General features: G+C 38.1%; 1 protein-coding gene across 12 annotated transcripts in view; it reads right to left on the bottom strand.

Moving 5' to 3' along the window:
* Nucleotides 1-21,939, bottom strand: part of ptprfa (protein tyrosine phosphatase receptor type Fa) — a 206,338-nt gene that overhangs the window by 98,910 nt on the left and 85,489 nt on the right. For all 12 annotated transcript variants that reach the window (XM_053232122.1, XM_053232121.1, XM_053232120.1 and 9 more), the window contains exons 3-4: nt 6,115-6,260; nt 4,313-4,454 (exon numbers count right to left, since the gene is read on the bottom strand). In XM_053232122.1, coding sequence (XP_053088097.1) covers nt 4,313-4,454; nt 6,115-6,260 — 288 coding nt within the window. The remainder of the gene's footprint in view (nt 1-4,312; nt 4,455-6,114; nt 6,261-21,939) is intronic.

Here is a 21,939-nt window from a genome sequence, read left to right on the forward strand (position 1 = left end):
CTGATTTGCCTGTCTATTTGTCTGTGATAAGGACATTCGAACTAGCTTTATCAAATTCATTATGTCACACCAATATAAATGATGACATTACCAAAAAAAGGTAATAAAAAAGTAAGCTGTCTCAGATTACTAGTCCAAATTCCATGGACATTTGTAATCTATAAAGAGCTATAAAACGTTAAAACGAAGCAGGTTAAAATGTGCATTACATTATCAGGATGTCCCTCTTTCTACAAACAGGTCCATTAGGCAAATTCATCTAATGAGCAGCTATAAATACTTTACATGATCTGTAATCTGTATCTGTATAATCACTAACCTGACTTCAGGACCCACCATGCATGTCGTAAACAGGTGTGCTGTAAACAAGGCTGACTTAATACTCTGGATAGCAAAGATGGCTTTGCTAATCACTTGATTAGTCTCTAGTTTTATTTGTAAGCTTTTTTTTTAGTTTTATATAATTTATTATTTTGCTTTTAATTATAATGCCTTCAATTGCCGTAATTAAAATGCACATAATAAAAAGAATTGAGTAAAGTGTTAAAACCTTAGATCTAATAGGTCTGTGCATTTCAGACAGTTATTGCAAAACATAAATGTCTATAACTACATCTACATAACTACATAACTACAAGGATGGAGTATTTCATGGTTTATAGTGATAAGTGACAAATGAACAACACATTGCTGTTGCTGTCTCACAGCTCCTGGGTTCGATCCTGAGCTCTGTTGGAGTTTTGAATGTTCTCACCATGTCTGTGTGGGTTTCCTCCGGGTTCTCTGGTTTCCTGCTGCTGTCCAAAACACACACATAGGCAGACTGGCTTCACTAATTTGCCCTTAGGTGTGAATAAGTGTGTGAAAGTGTGTGCATGCATAGTCCGGGGTGAATTTTCCCAGTGTTCCCAGGATAGGTTCCAGATCCATCGTTACTCTAGCCAGGATAAAGCGGCTGCTGAAGATGAATGAAAGTTCGCCAAGAATGTTGTTGAGGACAGCAACGAAATGTGAAGTTATAAACCTATTTCTTCTTCCCTGTCTTTACAGAGCTGATGTTGTGTTTATTGAACCCAGTGTTTGGGTTAATTAAAAGGTATGTTCTGGTATGTTCCTACAGCCCCCCCACACACACACGCACACACACACACACACACACACACACACACACACACACGCATACGTGCCAGGCAGAGATGTCAGCAGGTAAACATGTTGAATCTGCATTCTGGTGTGTGAGTACAGAAGCTGTGTATGAACTGAGCAGATATTGGAGCCATAAATATCACACAGGAGCTTTACAGAGTAAACACACTGCAGTAGTGCTCTACTAATCTACAGCTGAGTGAGATGGTCTGAGTGCACTAGCCGCTACCGCCCTTACTGTGTCACTCATCATGACTCCATCACTCTTCACTAACACACCTCAGGCACAGCATGCTCTTACTGGCTAAAAGTCCTTTCCCAGGTTGAGATCGGCTCGCTCAGATTGAATCATTCAGAATCATTCTGTAGCGTCCTCTCTCCACACACACAGTGTTTGTCCTTCAATCTCTACATTTCTAGAAGAGATAAGTCTTGTGAGAGTGTTTGTGTGCTGCAGAAAAACAGTGCAGTATGCAGCGTAACATTTCGAAGACTGCATAGTTTGCTTCTTCTTGTCTTTAATTATAAATCAATACACAAAGAATATTTAAATATAAAAAATGAAATTAATGTGCATATTAAAAAGTGGGCAATAAACTACACATTGAAAACTGCTTAGTTAAAAAATGCATACTTAAAAATACACACTGTAAAAATGCATAAAAAACACCTATAAAAAGAAAATGTGTACTTTAAAATGTGCATAGTAAAACAGTGTACAGTAACAATGTGCACACATTACACTATTTATTATGCACACTAAAAGATACATAATAAAAGTACATATTGAAAATGTGTACATTAAACAATTTGTGCATAGTTTTTTTTTGTGTTTAATGTGGGAAGAGATGTCCCCCTCTTTTCAGAGAGAGAGAGAGAGAGAGAGAGAGAGAGAGAGAGAGAGAGAGAGGAAGAGAGAGGAAGCGAGATATCTGATGACTAATTAATATTTTGCAAACCTCCCACTGAGTTAATCAAGAAATGGGGTTCTGCCAACCACTGGAATTCAGACCTAAGATGTGTATGTGTGTGTGTGTGTGTTTGCATGTGCATGTGTGTAAAAATAAAGCTGTAATGCTGTTAGTGTAAACAGACATATGGACTGCTGGTAAAAAATTCAAATATTACACATACATACACACACACATACACATGCACCCACATACACATACACAGCTGTGAATGCTACTGCAGTCATGATCACCATTTAAAACTCATAAAGCACTCAGCCTCCAGGGTGTGTATGAGCACGATTAGCACTTTGTCAGTGGTCTAGTGGTGTATTAGTCGACTTGGTCACTTCTCCTAATGGCTAATGTCCTGAGGGGGGACATTACACACTCACTCATCTAAAATGCTGCACTTTTAAATGAGCTCAGAATATACTGGTTTATCGCCAGCGTGTGTGTGATGATAAACATGCAGTGTGATGTCACTTAGCAACTAGTTCTGCTTTAGCAATTATACACCTGTCTCCAAAGTGCTGCCCTTGGTCAATCAGTAATCAAATAAATCAAATCATGTGATGAAGTTCTAGGTGCAAAAATATTGCCTGAATGTTGCTAGGTAATGATGTGTGTGGTCAGTACGTCCAGGTGGGCAAGCAGGGCAAGGTTAACTTTTTTTGGCATCTGCATCATCTTATTTCCTGTTAACAAATGCTGGAAGCTATTATTATTATTATTATTATTATTATTATTATTATTATTATTATTTTACTTTTGTGGAAATAATATGTGAAGTACAGCCTGGGGCTGATATCTTTCTAGCCCAGTCTATAGATCCACACAGCCTTTCTGTGTCCATAGTGAAGCATCCCCTAGATTTTGTATTACTTGGGGTTAATTTTAGGCTGTTAGACTGGTGCTAATTAATTTGAGCCCACTTCACAGACACATGCAAAACACATTAACTGGCATTGCAAATGTACTAAAGAAGAACGAGCTGGATTACTTTGCCATTCATTAATTTTTGAAAATGCCTTCGGAGGTGAAACCAGGGGTAAACAGACTGAGCATACACTGTCCAATCAAATAAAACAAATTACACAAAGGGACAAACTACAGAAGGACGGCCTCACAGCTCCAGGATCCCTGATTCATTCCTGAACTCGGGTTTCTGTCTGTGTAGAGTTTTACATGTTTTCCCCGTGTCTGTGTGGGTGTGAAAGAAAGCACTGGCTAACAGCAAGCACAGCTATTCTCTTTACCATACTAGACTTACAAATAATTAGGAAACACAAATGGTACTGCAAATCTGTCTTTCAATGGTTGTGTCTACTTATGTCTTTTGTGTATGTGTTTTATGTCTACAAAGAGACCCCATGCTAGTGTTTAACTTTATGCTTTCATAATACTAACACAGAGTACTGATAGGGAGTACTTTGTTTTTGCACTCCCATTTATTATAATGACTAGCCGTCACTGGTAGTCAGTGTTCTATTGTTGCACTGATTCTAGCTTTAACTACGCAGTAATCAGATCATTCGCTTTACTTTCAGCGTCTCTCATCATCAGGTAGGACAGCATACTAATATCAGGATTCAGAAAATAACAGATAAGCATTAGGGATTGGCTCAAGCACTTGCAAGTGACAGGAATCGTAAATCATTATCGAAAAAAAAACACAAATTTAACTATGGCAGAAACTGCAGTCTGATTGGTCACACTTGCATTTTGTGTGGGACCTGTGATCTGATTGCTTATACTGCTTATATTTTTGCAATCTGATTAATTGGTGGGAATTGTGGTATTATATATGAAAAGGAATAATTGGGATGGGAGCTGTGGTCCAAACAGCTCCAAACAACTCTACATTTAGTACACTGTGCCCTTACCTTCCATTTAAACACAACATTTTAAGTGGAAATACTGATCTTTTTCATTTCTAGTCCAAACTGTTTTGCGTGCTCATTGGTGATTCCATGCAAACACGATAAGCTTCGGAGTTTGGAAAAAAGATGTATGGAAAAAGTCAACCTACCTCAGCACTGCTAACAGTGAAGCTTTTCTCAGAAGTGTGTTTACTTTGATTGAGGTGAAATGAAAAATAAACACCTCTTGAACTTAAGAGACACCACGAGGGGAGGGAGAAGAAGTAATGAGAGAGACAACAATAAAGGAAGAGAGAGCGCACTAGAGAAATGAGTGTATGAAGTGCACACTACCTTCCAAGACAGTGAGCTTGGCACTGGTGTTAATTTCCCCCATGCTGTTAGTGGCTGTGCACTCGTAGATTGCCTCATCTCGGTGCGTCCTCAGGGGCTGGATCCTTAACACTGACCCTGAGCCATCATCAAATTCAATCACCTGATACACACACACACAAACACACACACACAGACACCATTAACCTTCCAGTGGCATTCAATACATAGCAAGGTTGTATCACACTGCCTGAGGCAGCCTCTTTAGATTTTATAGCAAAATGATTGTGTACATTGTTATGAAATCCTAAAGATGTCTATAAATTTTCTTTTCACTGGTTAATTCATTCATTCATCTTCAGTAACTGTTTTATCCTGGTCAGGGATGCACTGGATGTGGGAATGTTATTCTGGGAACACCATGACAGGTACACTAGTCAACATTTTGATGATGACAGATATCCGTAAAACATATTGATGAAGCCCTCAAGCACTTCCAAACATTGTGGATCCTCCTGATGGCAAGTGTGCATATAAAGCACTGCTATCTCAGTGTTTCAGGCTCCCAGGTTCGATTGTAAACTCGGGGTACTGTCTTCTGAGCTTCTCTGCAAGTTCTACCGGTGTCTGTGTGGGTTTCCTTCAGGTTCTCTGGTTTTCTCCGTCCTCCCAAAAACATGCTGGTAGGTGGATTGGCTACTCTAAATTGCCCCTAGGTGTGAGTGTGAGTGTGTGTGAGTGCGCATGGTGACCTGCGATGCACTTCCGTCCCATCCAGGGTTTATTCCCACCTCACAGTAACTTGCTTGTTAGTGACAGTGGATGCACATTATGATTTAGTAAAACATACTTATGTAAGCTGTATTCTGTAAGCTGTATGCAACTGTGAGCTTAGATATATGTAACATTAAAAAATACGATATAGCAAACACCATATATTGATCACATTGTTTACTTTCCTAAATAATTTCCTAAATGTTATATCTGGTTTTATAGAGTTTACTTGATTTACCTGATAACCAAATCCACTGAAACGTCATAGATACACCCAGCAATGGCAAAAAGAGAGGCACTATGGCAGCATGCAGTGACAACATTTACAAATTAACACGTGCCATTAAAAGCACCACAGACTGCGCCTGTCTATTAGTTCAGAACTGAACTGATCAGTTCTGTTCAGTCTGAACTGAACGAGAAGAAAGTAAAAACTGAAATGAAATGTTAGTATGCGCCACTGTTCGTGCTGTCCCTCACACTGATCACACAGCTCACAGTTCACTCTAACATTAACAATGCAAAGTGTCCTTGAAGAATTAAAACTCATTTTGACTCTGAATCACTTTTTTCTTTGTACGACTCTGTCAAATTATTGCAGCAGAAAGTCTTATTAAACTGTGCAGATGATATCAGATTTCATCCAGCCACAAATTCGTCTTCAAAAATAGTCTGGATACAGAATATTAACAACAGTGCTCCTGTATTGTAACTTTACATTTTGTGTTTTCTATCCAAACATATCCAACAGAAAGATCTATAGCAGTACCGAGCTCATGGATGAATATTATTTTTGTTGCATGCTTGGTAACCAAATGAATGCCTGACAGCTTTAATGCTGTTTCCTTCAGCAATGCTATTCAGAGGTTTAATAATACAGTATAGTGGCTGAATATACACGAGCATTTCCAGCAGCATTATTCTAAACCATAGGTTAAGATGTCTCATGTCACTGTCAATACTATATTTTCATAGATGTATCAGTATAATTTACCACACATTCAGTTTAACAACTGCTGCATCTTCATAACACACACACACACACACACCTCAAAGCGCTGTGAGCTGACTTTCTTGCCCTTCTTCATCCATGTGATACGTGGCTTGGGCTCGCCAACTGCCTGGCACACGAAAGATGCAACGCCTCCAGAAATGCCAGTCTGATCCTCTGGAGACTTAATGAAGCTGGGCATGCCTTAAACACACACAGAGGGAGAGAGAGAGAGAGAGAGAGAGAGAGAGAGAGAGGGTTATTAAACTATAGTCAAATACAAACATCTGTAGACTATTAAATGGGGCCTGACTGTCATAAAAATGTTCTTCATATCAAGTTTAAGAAGTGAAAGAAGGTCACATTTTCAATAATATTTTCCCTTGGCTGTTGTTAATTGCTCACACTTAGATTAACAGCAGAGACGGCACAACCCACACCACTGAAAAAAACAGGATGTCACTGTTCAGTTCTATTGCTTGCATTGCCTTTAAACACTGAGAGGAAAGACTAAATGACATGAACACTGTAACATTAATGAGCTGACACTTTTAAGGATGATACAAATGTGAACTGAGGAAACAGTAGCATCCTCTCAGGCTGATCTCAGCCAAATGTGTTTCTTACAGAAGCTTTTTCATTTGACTGGTAGTCTTAAAGACACATGTTAATGCATCTAAGGCTAGGTATAAGTCATTACAAAACAGAAGAAAGGACAGAAGCACCTACACATTTAAACTTAATATGGAAATCTGGATTCGATGAATATGCAAATGTGAAAAACACCCCCAGCCCTACACACTCCTGCTCCCTTCCATGCATTTGCATATTGGAACATAATAGGCTTTTTTTTGCATTAAGCATACAGTGTTGTATGTTTTTCATGTTTCATAATTAATTTTGGTAAGAAAACTACAAAGACATAGTTTACTTTGGTTTGTTTTGGTTTGATGCTATAAACTCTAAGAATTCTCTCGAATTAATAAGGACATTTTCACACATATCAGCTTGTTTGTTTGCTTGCTACTTGGCTTGGTTTAGTTTCACACTGATAATAATTAAAACAGAAAAAAAATAAAAAAGGCTGAGACTGTGTGTATGGCTGAAAATGTACTCGTAAAACACTTTCACTTATTAGGCAGAAAAGTTGTGATAGTGGTGAAGGTGAGCATACCTAGTGAGTGTTGAAACCATACAAATCTCCCGGGAATGAAGAACAATAAATTACTAGATAATAATAAATGACCAATTTAAAACACTGCATATGCTTCTAGCATTTATTTTCTCTTTTGTAACACATCACATTTCTGCAGCTCTGTCCTTTGCCTCAGTTTGCACTTCATGGCTCAGTTTAGCAATTCCCAAAATACATGGCATGTTTGCTTCACTCCCTGTAGTTGGGTCAGTTCAGGGTTGAATGGCTTTCTTAATCTAACCGTGGTAGAACTGGACTGAGACCACCTCACACAGAAGCTCTCAAACTGGCTGTTTTGCAGTGCAATTGATTGTGTACTCACCTGCACAAACAAACTGCACCAAAGAGAAAAACACACCAGGGTTCGATTCAAATGGACTAAACACTGCATATGTGAAGTGATACTACCAGAACAAAGACCGGGGAAAAAGCAGTCGCTGTTCAGCTCTATTGTGAATATGAATGCATACCAAGTTGTGGAATTCATTTGTCTTATGTCCATATTTAAGAATGTAACAACACTCTATTCACTAGTAACTACATTGTAATAACACTGTTTCTACACTATAATAAGGGTTATTAGTCAGACGTGCACTGTTCCACTGATCATTAGCACATGACAAACACTAATGCTAGGTTATAAACCTGAACTGTTATAAACTTGCTATAGCAAAGAAACAAATTCAATTTCGAATTCAAATCTGCACTGAGGTCTGAAACTCCAGTGAGACAGGCAGGCCATGGTGCAGTGGGTCTGCACACACACACACACACACACACACACTTCCTGCACTGTTTACCTCTGTGTCTCAACGAGCATGCATAATACACACCTGCTTCCACAGAGGACATTAAGAAACTACTTAACTCTCTCTCTCTCTCTCTCTCTCTCTCTCCCCATATGTGCATTTTTCTCACTTTTCCTCCCATTTCTTTCTTTCTCTTTAGCTTTTATGCCTGCCTCTCACTATTTTCTAGATCACCCCCCACCCCCTCCCTCATTCCCTGTCTCTCTCTCACTACAGCTTTCTGTCTATGACACTGTGCAGTAATGATGTCATGGACAGCCACTTACGACACACACACCCGCGCACACACACACACACACACACACACACACACACACACACACATACAGAATGACTCATAGCTAAGCACACAATCTTATTATCACCTCATTATACTGTAGCTGTTCCATTATAGTGCTGAAGAACAACAAACAGCAGCAGATTGATGCCTTGCATAACCGCTCACAGAGCTATCATCAGCCCAGTGACAGAGCTTCACACTGCAACATATATGACTGTTATATCTCACACACTAACAACACAAAACCTTCACCTCTAAATATGGCTAGTACGCTCCTCCTGTAAAGCTCAGTACCACCCCTAAAGAGAACAGCCAATGAGATTGAGCTATTTAAAATAAAAAAAAATCTGTGTGATTACATTTTGTTTAAACACTTATAAGCCTAAATGATATTTAAATAGTCTCCTAATAGGGAGCTAGCATTAATGAGCTGACACTTCTAAGAACGATACAAATGTGAACTCAGGAAATACCACCATCATTAAATATTAGTCATTATACAACAAAAGCACAGAAGCGCCTACACTTTTACCCTTAATAAAGAAATCTGGATTCTATGAATATGCAAATTAGAAAACGCCCCCAATCCTACACTCTCCCGCCCCCTTCCCTGGTAAACTTGTGCATATCAGAACATAACAATCTCTTATATTTCACTTTTACACTATACAGACACAGTCCTTTTTTGTTTTTGGACGACAGAGGATGTGAGGAATGTGAGGATGTGAGGAACCAGTGGTTTTCTAAAGGCCCAGTCTGTGTTCTTTGGGGCAGAACAAAGCCAGACAATCATTATTCTCAGCAGCTTTTTTCACTACTGCTTTTCATTTCACCTATCTGCACATAAGAAAACCTGAATGGATAAAGAGAAAATGTGATAAAGGAATATGGAAACATAATGTCTGGAATAATGCCATAGCAAGTTGTGTGTTCCAGTTCCCCCATGACTAGTTGTGTTTGGCTAAAGAGCCAATGATAATGTCATCTTATTTGACCTCTTCAAAATATTAAACAGAACAGTAGCTGTTGGGAACACAGTGATTCATCCTTTCCTTTGACCTCTTTTTAATAACATGTTTGAATGTTGTGCATAATGTTGTGGTTGGAACTGTCACTATCAAAAGCAACATACTGGCTGATATGAATCCTCCTCATGACTTTTATTATTGTCTGGATCCTTAATTTCCATACATAGCTTCTACACACATGCTTATATTTTAGCAGTAAATGAAATCAGGTGTCACGTGTACTCTAATGGAGAATTTTTGTTGGAAATCTGCGATTTGGGGTTGGAGGCATCAAGCGTGATGTGTACTCTAATGACATATTTTTAAGGGAAATCTGCGATTTGGGGTTGGAGGCTCCCAAAACAGTACTTAAATTCTTTATCAAAGTCATCATTACTTAGCCATAAACACATTAATGTCAAGTTTAAATGCTTAAACATGCCTTATCTTTAAAGGGAATATGAATGCGGGATAACACTGTACACTTGTACTGAATAGAATGACATTATTTTATTTTGGTCTTGCCCTCAATTTTGTTTTCCATGACGCATTAGCATCAGTACATCCAGGAATACAGTAAATCTTTAGTACATTAGGCAATAATGAGTTCAGGACATCCAGTACTATAACATAGGGCCCAATGGTAATATTCAGTATGCCGCAATAAGTCTTGTTCTATTAAGTGCAGTCCAGCACTATTAAGTATTGTCCTGTATGTCTTGTTCTATTAAATACAGCCTAGTACTCTTATGTATGAACTAGTATAACAAGTTCCATTAAATACAGTCCAGTACTATCAAGTATAGTCTAAGATGATCAATACTACACTTTCCACTAGATTCTGGACCATGGCTGTGGGGATTTACTGCATTCAGGCACAAGAGCACAAGAGGTTGCACATTGATGTCTGGCAAGTAGGCAAGCTGGTTTCCCAATTCATCCCAAAAGTGTTCACTGGGGTTGAGGTCAGGTCTCTGTGCAGGCTACTTGAGTTCTTCCACTCCAACCTTGGCAAACCATGTCTTTATAGACCTTGCTTTGTGCATTGGGGCACTGACATACTGGAACAGGTTTGGGCTGTACCATTTACTTCCAGTGAAAGGAAATCTTAATGCTACAGTCATTCTAGACAATTGTGTGTTTTCAAATTTGTGGCAGAAGTTTGGGGAAGACCCTCATTTGGGTGTGGTCAGGTGTCCACATACTTTTGGCCATACAGTGTATCAAGTATAGTCTTGGATGTCCAGTACTATCAAATATACTCCAGGGCATCCAGTTCTATTCAAGTAAATTTCACAACATCTAGCATTATTAAGTACAGTCCAGGATATTCAGTTCTATTAAGTAAGGTTCAGAACCTCCAGTACTATTAAGCTCATTCCATAGTGTCCAATAAAATTAAGTAGAGTTCAGGATGTTCAGTTCTATTACGTGCTGTCCAGTACTACTAAGTAAGGTTCAGAACATGTAGTACTATTAATCACAGTCTAGGATGTTTAGTAGTATTAAATACAGTCTGGAATGTCTAGTAATATTAAGCACAGTCCATGATATCCAGTACCATTAAGTACGGCCCAGTAAGTACAGTTGTACATACAGTTCTATGAAGTGCAGTCCAGGATGCCCTGTACCATCTAGTATAATCCAGTACATCTAGAATCAGTAAATACACTTCTCCAGCACTGTTACCAAGATTATGAAAAACTGTCTATATCTAGTAGATCTAGTGTTACAAGCAGTGTTGCACCGATACTGATACCACATCAATATTGACACTCAAGTAGCAGCAGAACATATCTGATATAATTTCTGTCTCTGATTTCTGATACCAGATAATGCGCCATAGAAGTTAGCAACATGTCAGAGACCTGCAATTACTTCACACTTCAGACAAACAGTAGTAAAAATGCCTATTGCAAAATATATAATGCAAATCTTTCAAGAGTGGCAAGAGCAGCAAGGACTTTAATAAAACATTTAAATATACACCATGCCAAAGAGCACAGTGATTTCATCCAAGCAAGAACAAGAAAGCAAAGTAAAAGTCAGCAACAAACATTAGAAGAGCCATTTCAAAAACAAACTCGCCAGTGCCAACAATAATGGAGAAATTGATTAAATAATAAATCTCACTGGATGATCAGTACTTTTTGGTTGTTGCTAATTCGGGTTTTCACTGAGTCTATGAATGTTTAGAGCCAAGACACAACATGTATAGGCTATAGCTCTGCCTCAGCTGTACAAGCAAGTGTCTGAGCACATAAAGGAGAGCTTGAAAGATGTCTTTGCAGTTTGTTTCACTGCAGACATTTGGAGTTTGGATGTGTGTCTGATGACACTATTAAGTTTGACTGCTACATGGGTGGATACAAGTTTTTGAAAAGCACAGTATTGCAAGCCAAAACCATTTCATGCATCACATACTGCAGAAGCTACTGCGGCAGCTTTTAAAGAAATGCTTAAAGAATGGAACATTCTGAAGAACCATGTCTGTGCATTTTTGCGAGGCAATGGCAAGAATTTAGTCAAGACCATGAAGGATTTAGGACTACCTAGTTTAGCCTGTGTCACTAAACCTCATTGTGCACGAGGGTCTATTGTTGAAACACACCATTGGCAATGCTCTGGCTAGTAGGTGGAAAACTGGGGGTCATTTTAAACAATCTCCACTAGCATACTCACAAATGAAGGAAAGCTGGCATGAGCAAAAATGACCAGTGTGTGCTTACGCAGCAGATCATGATCTGCCAGCCACTTCAACTGCAAATCAATAGGGCCTGCTCACTGTTTGAGGAGTTAACCCATGAGATTAGCTCTTGGTCTGTCTCCTGTTTGTTAAAGAAAGTGATGCTGACCAAGGAATAAGGATAATGAAAAACACCTAGGCTAGATGGGGTAAAAAAAAAAAAAAGAATTTGAACCATAGAGGCAGAACAACTGCAACTCTGATGGACCTGTTAACCTATTAACTTGCTTAGCCACAAATTAGGTTGAATGGGTTATTTGTTAAAAATATCTATCTGTATGTATGTATATATATATATATATATATATATATATATATATATATATATATATATATATACATATATACATATATATATACACACACATATATATATATACACACATATATATATATATGTATATATATATATATATATATATACATATATATATATATATATATATATATATATATATATATATACACTGCAAGCAATTTACACAGCTTACCTACGTGGTAAATATGTAGCCTGCATTGGTACAAACTTAAAGTTTAGAAACATTTGTTTTTTATTTTCCTGACACAACTGGTTAAAAATCCACATATAGATTCATCTGTGTATATTAACTGAGTAAATCCTGGAAGAGCATTAACTACATTAATAACTACATTAATTGCTTTATAGACTACAGACATTTTAATTAGCATTTTTTTTTTAAATTTTGGAAACAATTAGAACGTGTTAAAATGTAAATCAACCAGTAATACCTTTTAGTTGTAATGCAAAACACTGCCTTTACCAAATAAATAAATAAATAAATAATAAAAAAGTAAAAATTCAAGTCATTATGAAGAGTTTGGAATGGTATCAGTATGCAGTATTGGCAGGATTGCCAGGCCTCTGGTATTCCTGGTGACTATTATTATAGTAACATACAGTGCATTTACTGTAAGAACTGAAATAATATTGCTGGAAAATGATAGTAGTACTGTAGCTTTCATGGACTGTGCAGTTACAGTTGTAACTTAATTGCCAGCAATTTACTGAAGAATCTACAGGATTGTTTTTACAGTGTATTGTCAGCCTGATTAATACAAGTTTAATGTATAGCAACATGGTGATTGGTGAATAGAATAATTAGAGAAGAGAAGAGAAGAGGAAGTGATAAAGCAGTAATATGGACTTTTCAGCTTCTGCCAGGCATTCTGAAGTTATTCAATGGTAATCTGATTATATAATCTGATAACACAGCAAAATGTTAAAAGTGAATTGTTAGAGAGCGACAGGTTGACTGTGACTGAGAGAATGTCTAAGTGTTTTGCTATTAGATGCTCTTTCTCTTGTCAGTTCTCTTGTCAGGTCTGGATATTTGGTTTCACATTTTTAAATTGTTGTTACATGGTATATTTAATTCAACAGTAACACATGTACACACCTAACACACACAGTTAACTGCTGTCATCTCTTCATGCCTAAGCCATGACACTGCCTCAGTCAGTAAGCTCCTCTGTGTGTTACCATCTTTATACACTCTATGGACTTATAAGAGTGAATCAAAACTGTGTTCATGTTTCATACCTGACTAGCTACAACAGTACATGGTTTCAGGTACCAAAAGCATTTAGATGATCTCATAGCTTCAGTTCTCCCACTGAGCAGTGTTTTGCATGCAAACATGGAAGAAAAACATGCGGTGTAGCTGGCCACACCAAAAAATTGCTCACATGCAACCACGGTAGCAACCACTAATCACTAGAGACAAACCTGATGTGATATCAGTGATTTTTTTTTGCTTGACAGTGTGAATGTACGGTTCCTGAACCATCACAAGCCACACATCGAGTTCAGCACTGCAGCACACTAATGCTTATTACGGTTGCCATTTTACCCTCATCAGATCCTCTAAACACCTTTTTACTGCTGCTGATGTTGGTATGTATGAATGAATCTCTCCATAATGGTAGGAAAGCTCAATAGCAAATGTGACAATGCTGAGCTCATGTATAGTATTGATGTGTGTGTGTGTTCTGAGAGTTAGACTAAAGTGAGAGGAATACTAACTCTTCAAAACGAAATATGCTGCATTGTTGAATAATTCACAAGAAAGGAAGAGAGAAGAAAGGACAATGAGATACAGGCAGAGTGAAATCACTTCTTCCACATTGAAATGGACATGGCAGTAATGGTGCTGTCTAAAGAGGCAGAATAAAGACACAATAAAGTCCACACTGTCATTCACATATTCACTATTTATGGACCTACAGATTTTTCATGTCCTCTCCCTCCATCTTCTTCTTCTTTATATGTCTATTCTTTTTTTCTACTTCCTTTATTTCTTCTTGCCCCCCCTGCCATCTCATCTCACATTAAATTCAGTGTAGCTTTATTGACAGCATCAAATACAATATTGCCATATATAAAGTTATTAATAACACCACCACTACCAATAACAATATACTATATATTAATAAATACACACATATTACTGAGTCACATACTTTATCTCTATCTCTCTCTGTAAATAATATTTCTCTTCCTTGGTGCACTGTATATATATTCTGTTTTTTTATTTATATTGATGCATTTATGATACATTATGATTTCGCCCCCCAGCATTTCCCAGTAATATTATCATTATCATTCATCCTGAAAAAAAAAAACAAGGCTTAATGTATTTCCATTATGGATTTCAGAGCAAATATTTTTAGAATATTTATTTGTTTAAAGGTTAAAAAATCCTTTAAAAATCGAATATTTAAGATCTACTTTTATTCATCTGTCACAGTCATATATGAATGCATTTTAATACTAAATATTTTAAATAATTTATATCAAAATTCAATAAGGTTTTTAAATGAGTTTGACACCAATCTTCTGTCGCCGGTTCACCGGTTATCCTTCCTTGGACCACTTTTGGTAGGCACTAACCACTGCATACAGGGAACATCCCACAAGACCTGCTGTTTTAAAGATGCTCTGACCCAGTCATCCAGCCATCACAATTTGGCCCTTGTTAAAGTCGCTCAGTTCCTTACACTTGCCCATTTTTCCTGCTTCCAACACATCGACTTCGAGAACTGACTGTTCACTCGCTGCATAATATATCTCAACCCTTGACAGATGATAATCAATGTTATTCACTTCACCTGTCAGTAGTTTTAATGTTATAGCTGATCAGTATATATACATATACATACAGTGGGGTTAAAATTCTGAAACCACTAGTAAAAATGCTTCTGTTTGCTCTTCTTTTTCAATTTAACACAAAGGTTTTCATTACAAATTATACTATCAGCAGCATCTTGTGAAAATAGAATCTTAGAAATATTTACATGAATGTCAGAATTTCTTAGTATTTAGTATGTCCCTTTTTTGCTTTAATGACAGTGTGCACTCGAGCTGGCATGGACCTGTTGATCCATGCTAGATCAAATCCATCGGCAAGTTGTCTGAACACATGCTTCAATGGAAGGGATAAGACTCACTGAAAATCTGACCTTTTGAACAAAAGAGTTAACATGGTCAATATCACGCAATTGATTTAATTTAAATAGTGACCTAGAAATTGTGCAACTTCTTGAATACTGAATAGTCAGCAAGTTACACATTTCTTTTTTGTTTTCTAATTTTCAAAATTCTCTTTATTTATAGTTTTAATTTTAAAAAAAATCCCAGATTTCCAATGTGGTCTCAGACTCAGACACACATACACACACACACACACACACACACACACACATATATATATATACATTTATACGTCTGCTATCAGTATTGAACACACTAAAGTACATAAAGTCATAAAGTATAAAATTACCTAGCCAGAATAGAAAGTGAACATTATTACAGCAAAATGTGGCCTTGTTGCCACTGCACTATTGCACTGCTCTCAGACCACACATTATTGCACAACTACAATAACTCGTACAAATCACACACTTCACTCGCTGATGACATATTCATTACCTGAGAGCAGGACCAGAGTTATTTCACATTTATTACCAAACCATCTATTCTTACACATTTAGAAAAGAGAGAAACAATAAAATCCCCACCAACACACACAACACACACATTAAGTAAAAAAAAGCTACTTAATTCAAAACATTTATGTATAATGTCCAAAATGTACATGTGTCACTGGGCTTTATAGGCCCTTAATGGGCGATGACTGAGTGACAGTTTTGTGGTTGGGTGTATTGATCAGAACTCACAGGGACCGCGGAATCTCAGTGGGTAGCCCTGAACATGGCTGCCTCTAAAGAGCATATGTTTATATAATTGGCTGTTATTTGTGCCACTAACATCAATTCTTCTATATCTTACTCAAAATAGGTTGGGGGAAAGAAAGAAATTAAATAAATTAAAGATAGGCACCAATCACTGGCTGGAATTTTAGGAAAGGAAGGAAGCATGACCTAAACTTACACATATCTCTGGAGATCTCTAGTTTAAACATAAAATTTGAAATAGATGTTTGATATTTATGTGGTTACGTAGGAAATAAGGTTTTGTGTTAATATGAGGAAGACTGTGAATTTACATCACTGACATCACTGACATCACTGACCCTTAAACCCTTTAAGGAAAACTCCACCGAAACACATTAAATATGTTTGTATTGAAATTTTTGGTGCTGTATTTCTGTTATTCCTGTGAGAAGTTAGCAGTTGTAAGTCATGCTGATGTCACAGGGGGCCTAGCACAGTTACAATCTAGTTTAATAGTAGAAAAAAATGTGTAGTTTTGTAGATTTGTCGAGTAAAGGAACTTCTGGAGAATAAAGGATTAAAGTGCTGCTTTAGGTAGAGATGAAGTGAGTGCTAAATCCCACTGGTGCCAATATCAGCAGGCATTGTGGCATTGTGGGTATTGCAGGAAATCATTAACCAAAATGAACCAAAGTGTCCAAACCAACATGTCAATGAAAGACGTTTAAACTAAAAAAAAAGTTAACTCAGAATTTCATTATAAAATAAATCCTGGATGCAGGATCACATCTTAATTATAGAGATTAATAAGTGATTGAAAGTGGAATTTTCCTTTAAACTGTTCACATCTATGTTGATCTCACTTTTAAGTTGCTTTGGATAAAAGTGTCTGCAAAATGTGCAAACGTTCTCACCTTTGTGTAATTTGTCACACCTGTAGCCTCTTGTACTGTAGTAATACCCAGTGTATAAACACCCTTGTGTTTGTCTAGTGGCTTGGCAAAGGATGCCATGTGTTACTGTACCATGTGTTTCTAAGCTGTACTTTTTATCCTAGTCACCTTAATTCACCTGGTGTGTTGTATATCTAGTGTGTCCTGTTTTTGACCTGAGCCCGTGTGTTTGCTTTATGATTAAGGATGTGCCTGCCTGTTTTTTAACCACTGCTGCCTGTACCAACACAGAACCCTGGATTAGGTCAAATAAAGCTCAACACATACACTGTGCAGCCTCTGGCTCCCAAACACTACAACCCAGCACCTGGTTAATCCTTTCTCCAGATGTGCATACATTAGCTTCTTTTTTTATTACAATTGTCAACAAAACATGTAATATGACTTTCGTAAGAAGCATTAACCGTTATTCATTTTGGCTGATGCTTTAATCCCAAGTGACTTCCTGTACTTTGGAGGTTTCTAGAATATAAAATGTCCTTGAGTTCAGTACTAAGAAAAACTCATCCTATTTTTACAAGCCATTTAAAAAAACACCTTTTCTACAACACACAAGATCCATATTTGCATATTATTTACACAACCTATAGCGATGGCTGCAATCATATAGTGCAAGTTACATGGATATGACATAATGCTTGCTAACAAATACAACTCTAACTCAACCTGATGATTGAAACAAGTCTCAATAAATGTGTCATTTCTGTACAGTAGCTAATAAACCCCATTTGTTCCCAAAGACAACATTCTCCATAACCATCATTCAGTACTTGTGTGTACATATTACAGAACCCTGATTTCAAAAAAGACATCTCCATCTATTGAAGTACATCAATGAGCATGCTATTAGCTAGCTAATTTCCAGCTAATTGAACTTATATTCTGTGGAACCCTCACATTTGAATATTTTGTTCTTCTTCTTCCTCATATTCTGCATCATACAAAAGCAGCTAAGGGACAGGAGCCATATTTCAGAAAGAGTAATATAATGAATATTAATGAACATTTGGTGTCTTTATCTGAATATTAATGACTTAGGAGTGGTTGCCATAAAAGCAGGCTGTAAGTTGGAGAGACACAGAGTGGCACTCTATAACAATTTATTAAAAATACATGATTTTCAGAGTTATCGGCTGTGCGTTTTGGTAATCTTGGTCACCAACACATTTATCTGAACTGCTGAGCTCTCCCTGCCCTGATATGCTGTTTGGTTAGTTCAGGTACAACCTCCTATCATAACTATCTATCATGAGAGGTCCATTGTGTGTGGGTATTCTCTCATGCTCTGCTGGGGCGGCTGTACCAGTGTCATGAAACATTCCTGTTGCCTGAATTTGACTCTGGCTCCACCCAGATCGTGCCCTCCTCCTGCTGCATTTATATAACAGGCTTGACAGGTAAATTATATTCATGCAGCAGGAGCAAGTGCATTTTCGTGAAAGATGATATGGTTTGCTACAACCCCCTCACACACATGCACACACACACACACACACACACTCTAAGCTGGGCATACACTACACAACTACAGTAGGTTCTATATTTAGAACAGCAGCTCAGATCCGATGTTTGTGGTATAGTCAATTTGAGCAGGAATGATTGTCTGCAATATAAATCTAAAAAAAAAACAGACAGACACACATACACAAGGAATTTAAAAAATCTAATTCAAGCCACATTTGCCTAAGATTAAATTTTGGACATATACCCAGTGAAAATAGTGTGAAGCCTTCACACATTCAGGATCAGCAGTCGTAAGATTGCAGAACTGGTTTACCCTCTTACACCGCTGGACCCGATGAACCCCGGACCTGGACTGTCACGTTTTTCCTTGATGCTCTGTGGTTCCCATGGCAACGAGGGACATGTACTTATGTTTTGATTCCTGTTTTGGTCCTGTCTTCCATCCTGGCATTGGTTTGTTGCCTGATTGTGTCCACCTGTTTTGTGATAGTTCTTGATTAGTTTGTCTATGCATACCCTGCTGTTTGTTTGACTCATTGCAAAGTCTTATCATGCTTTAGTCCGAGCGGTGTTTTCTAGTAAGGCTTCCCTGTTCTGTGTGTAGTGTTTGCTGGGTTTGACCTTTTCATGTTCTCCATTTTTACGATTATGTATTACCTTTGTTAAATTTTCCTGCCTGTTTTTTGACCCTTGCTTTGACTATGATTGTTGAATTCACCACTAGTATATGCACTCTACTTCCTGCATGTTACATGGATATTTGTTTCGGATTCTTTCTTGAAAACACAGATTTAGAGTGCAGCCTGGATGAAGATTTTTTTTGGCAATACAGAGAAACATCAAACACTTTTGACGTGGCATGGAGCTCCATTAATGGCTCATTCTGGCTTACAAAGCTGACCTTGAGATACATACACTCTCTTTCACTCCCTCCCTCTCTCTCTCCCTCCCTCTCTCTCTCTCTCTTTCCCCTTCTCTCTCTCTCTCTCTCTCTCACACACACACACACACACACACACACACACACACACACACACACACAGAAAAACACCCTGCTGAAATAACATACCCATGTTTGACATGGTTCTATATGTTCTTCTTTTCTGTTTTCCTATGTGTGTGTGTGTGTGTGTGTGTGAGATTATGACTGTTTCAAGTTGCACTGTAATCAAGTCTGACACCACTGCATGCTCTAGAGCAATGACATGACATGCTAAAACAGCTGTATAAAGCCACACATACACATTTCATCTAGAGTGTCCTTGTTGTCATGCACACACTTGTCCCTGTTTCTTTCCCCCTTTTTCTCATTTGCTTTCAAATAGAGGGATTTAATAGCATCCAAGCAGAAAGCCAGCATGTGTACATGTGTGTGTGTGTGTGTGTGTGTGTAATGGGATCTGCATTTCAGAGGCAATTCACAATGACAAATGACAAAAGTTTTAAACAAAGCAGCTTCTCTTTCACTGAAGAAAGCACCCATTAGTGTCTGTGCAAGTCTAGACATGCAGCTGGGAACTATACACACACACACACACACACACACACACACACACACATAACCTCAGGGCTAGATGTACATACATTATCAGGCACAGCGCGAAACGCAACTTGATGCAACCGCATAATACGCTTGCAATGCATCTAAAGTTATCATTCAGTTCACTATGAAGTCACTAAAGATGGACTAAAGAGGAAACGGAAGTTCAGTAATCAAGACAATGTGCTAACAAATGAAGTTCTTCTTAAATAAAATCTCTCATGCCAGAACTCGTGTGGAGGGCATTAAGACATTTGATGTGACGTTTGACTACTCATTGGTTTTAATGAAAATGCTGTGTACGGAACTTCATGTAAATGCATGCATTTAAGCTGTATTCATTTTTCTTGTGGCTGACTGTGGATTCTGTAAACAGTAATGTGAAAAGAGTCCTATTTAATGTATGGAATTCATTTGTTAGATGTGAGAAAAATTGATGTATGTGTTTGTGCCAATGTATGTACGTGCAACAAAAGCATTATCGAAAAGCATTATTAAAACACATAGTTTCCCTTAATAGTTATTTCACCAAGGTCCTAAAATGGTCTTGTATTATTACACATTTTGTCATAGTAACTATCTATGAGAATGAAATCAACCCACACTGACTATTTTAATAGTATCCAAATTTTGAGGATTAACCAAAACACTGCCTATAAAGCTCCGAACACTCATGGCGGCTGAGTGTCATGAGGGGCGGCTTTTATTTATCTCAGTGCCATTGAAGGGGGCATGTCTTCTGTACATGTCAGTTCCAGTGAAAAAGGCGTGCCCTATGTGCCTGTCAGTCCCAGTGAAGTGGGTGTGTCCTATGTGCCTGTCAGTCCCAGTGAAGTGGGTGTGTCCTATGTGTCTGTCAGTCCCAGAGAAGTGGGTGTGTCCTATGTGTCTGTCAGTCTCAGTGATGTGGGTGTGTCCTATGTGTCTGTCAGTCTCAGTGATGTGGGTGTGTCCTATGTGCCTGTCAGTCCCAGTAAAGTAGGTGTGTCCTATGTGTCTGTCAGTCTCAGTGATGTGGGTGTGTCCTATGTGTCTGTCAGTCTCAGTGATGTGGGTGTGTCCTATGTGTCTGTCAGTCTCAGTGATGTGGGTGTGTCCTATGTGTCTGTCAGTCTCAGTGATGTGGGTGTGTCCTATGTGTCTGTCAGTCTCAGTGATGTGGGTGTGTCCTATGTGTCTGTCAGTCTCAGTGAAGTGGGTGTGTCCTATGTGTCTGTCAATCCCAGTGAAGTAGGTGTGTCCTCTGTGTCTGTCAGTCCCAGTGAAGAACGTGTGTCCCCTGTGCCAGTCAGTCCCAGTGAAGAACGTGTGGCATTGATGTCTGTCAATCCCAGTGAAGTGGGTGTGGCATTGATGTCTGTCAGTCCCAGTGAAGGAAGTGTTGTCTCACTCTCAGTGGCTGCTTTAAATATATCTTTCACAGATCAGACACTTGCATGTTATCATTTTAATCGTATTTAAAATATAGAATATAGTATATTTTTCTTCCCATAACTTTGTCAGTCGTACAGAGTACAAAAACAAAGGCAAATCTATTCAGTCCATCACATAAAGGTCAGCATTGCTTGCTCTTAAATAAACTGCAGCATCAGAGACTTCAGATTGACTCTAACAGAAAGGTGTTACATATGCTCTCTAAGGTTATCTCCTTACACATCACATTTCTGCCACGGCATGAGATCCAAAAGTCTGAGC

This window comes from Pangasianodon hypophthalmus, chromosome 2 (genome assembly GCF_027358585.1).
Source record: "Pangasianodon hypophthalmus isolate fPanHyp1 chromosome 2, fPanHyp1.pri, whole genome shotgun sequence".
Taxonomy (NCBI): Eukaryota; Metazoa; Chordata; class Actinopteri; order Siluriformes; family Pangasiidae; genus Pangasianodon; species Pangasianodon hypophthalmus.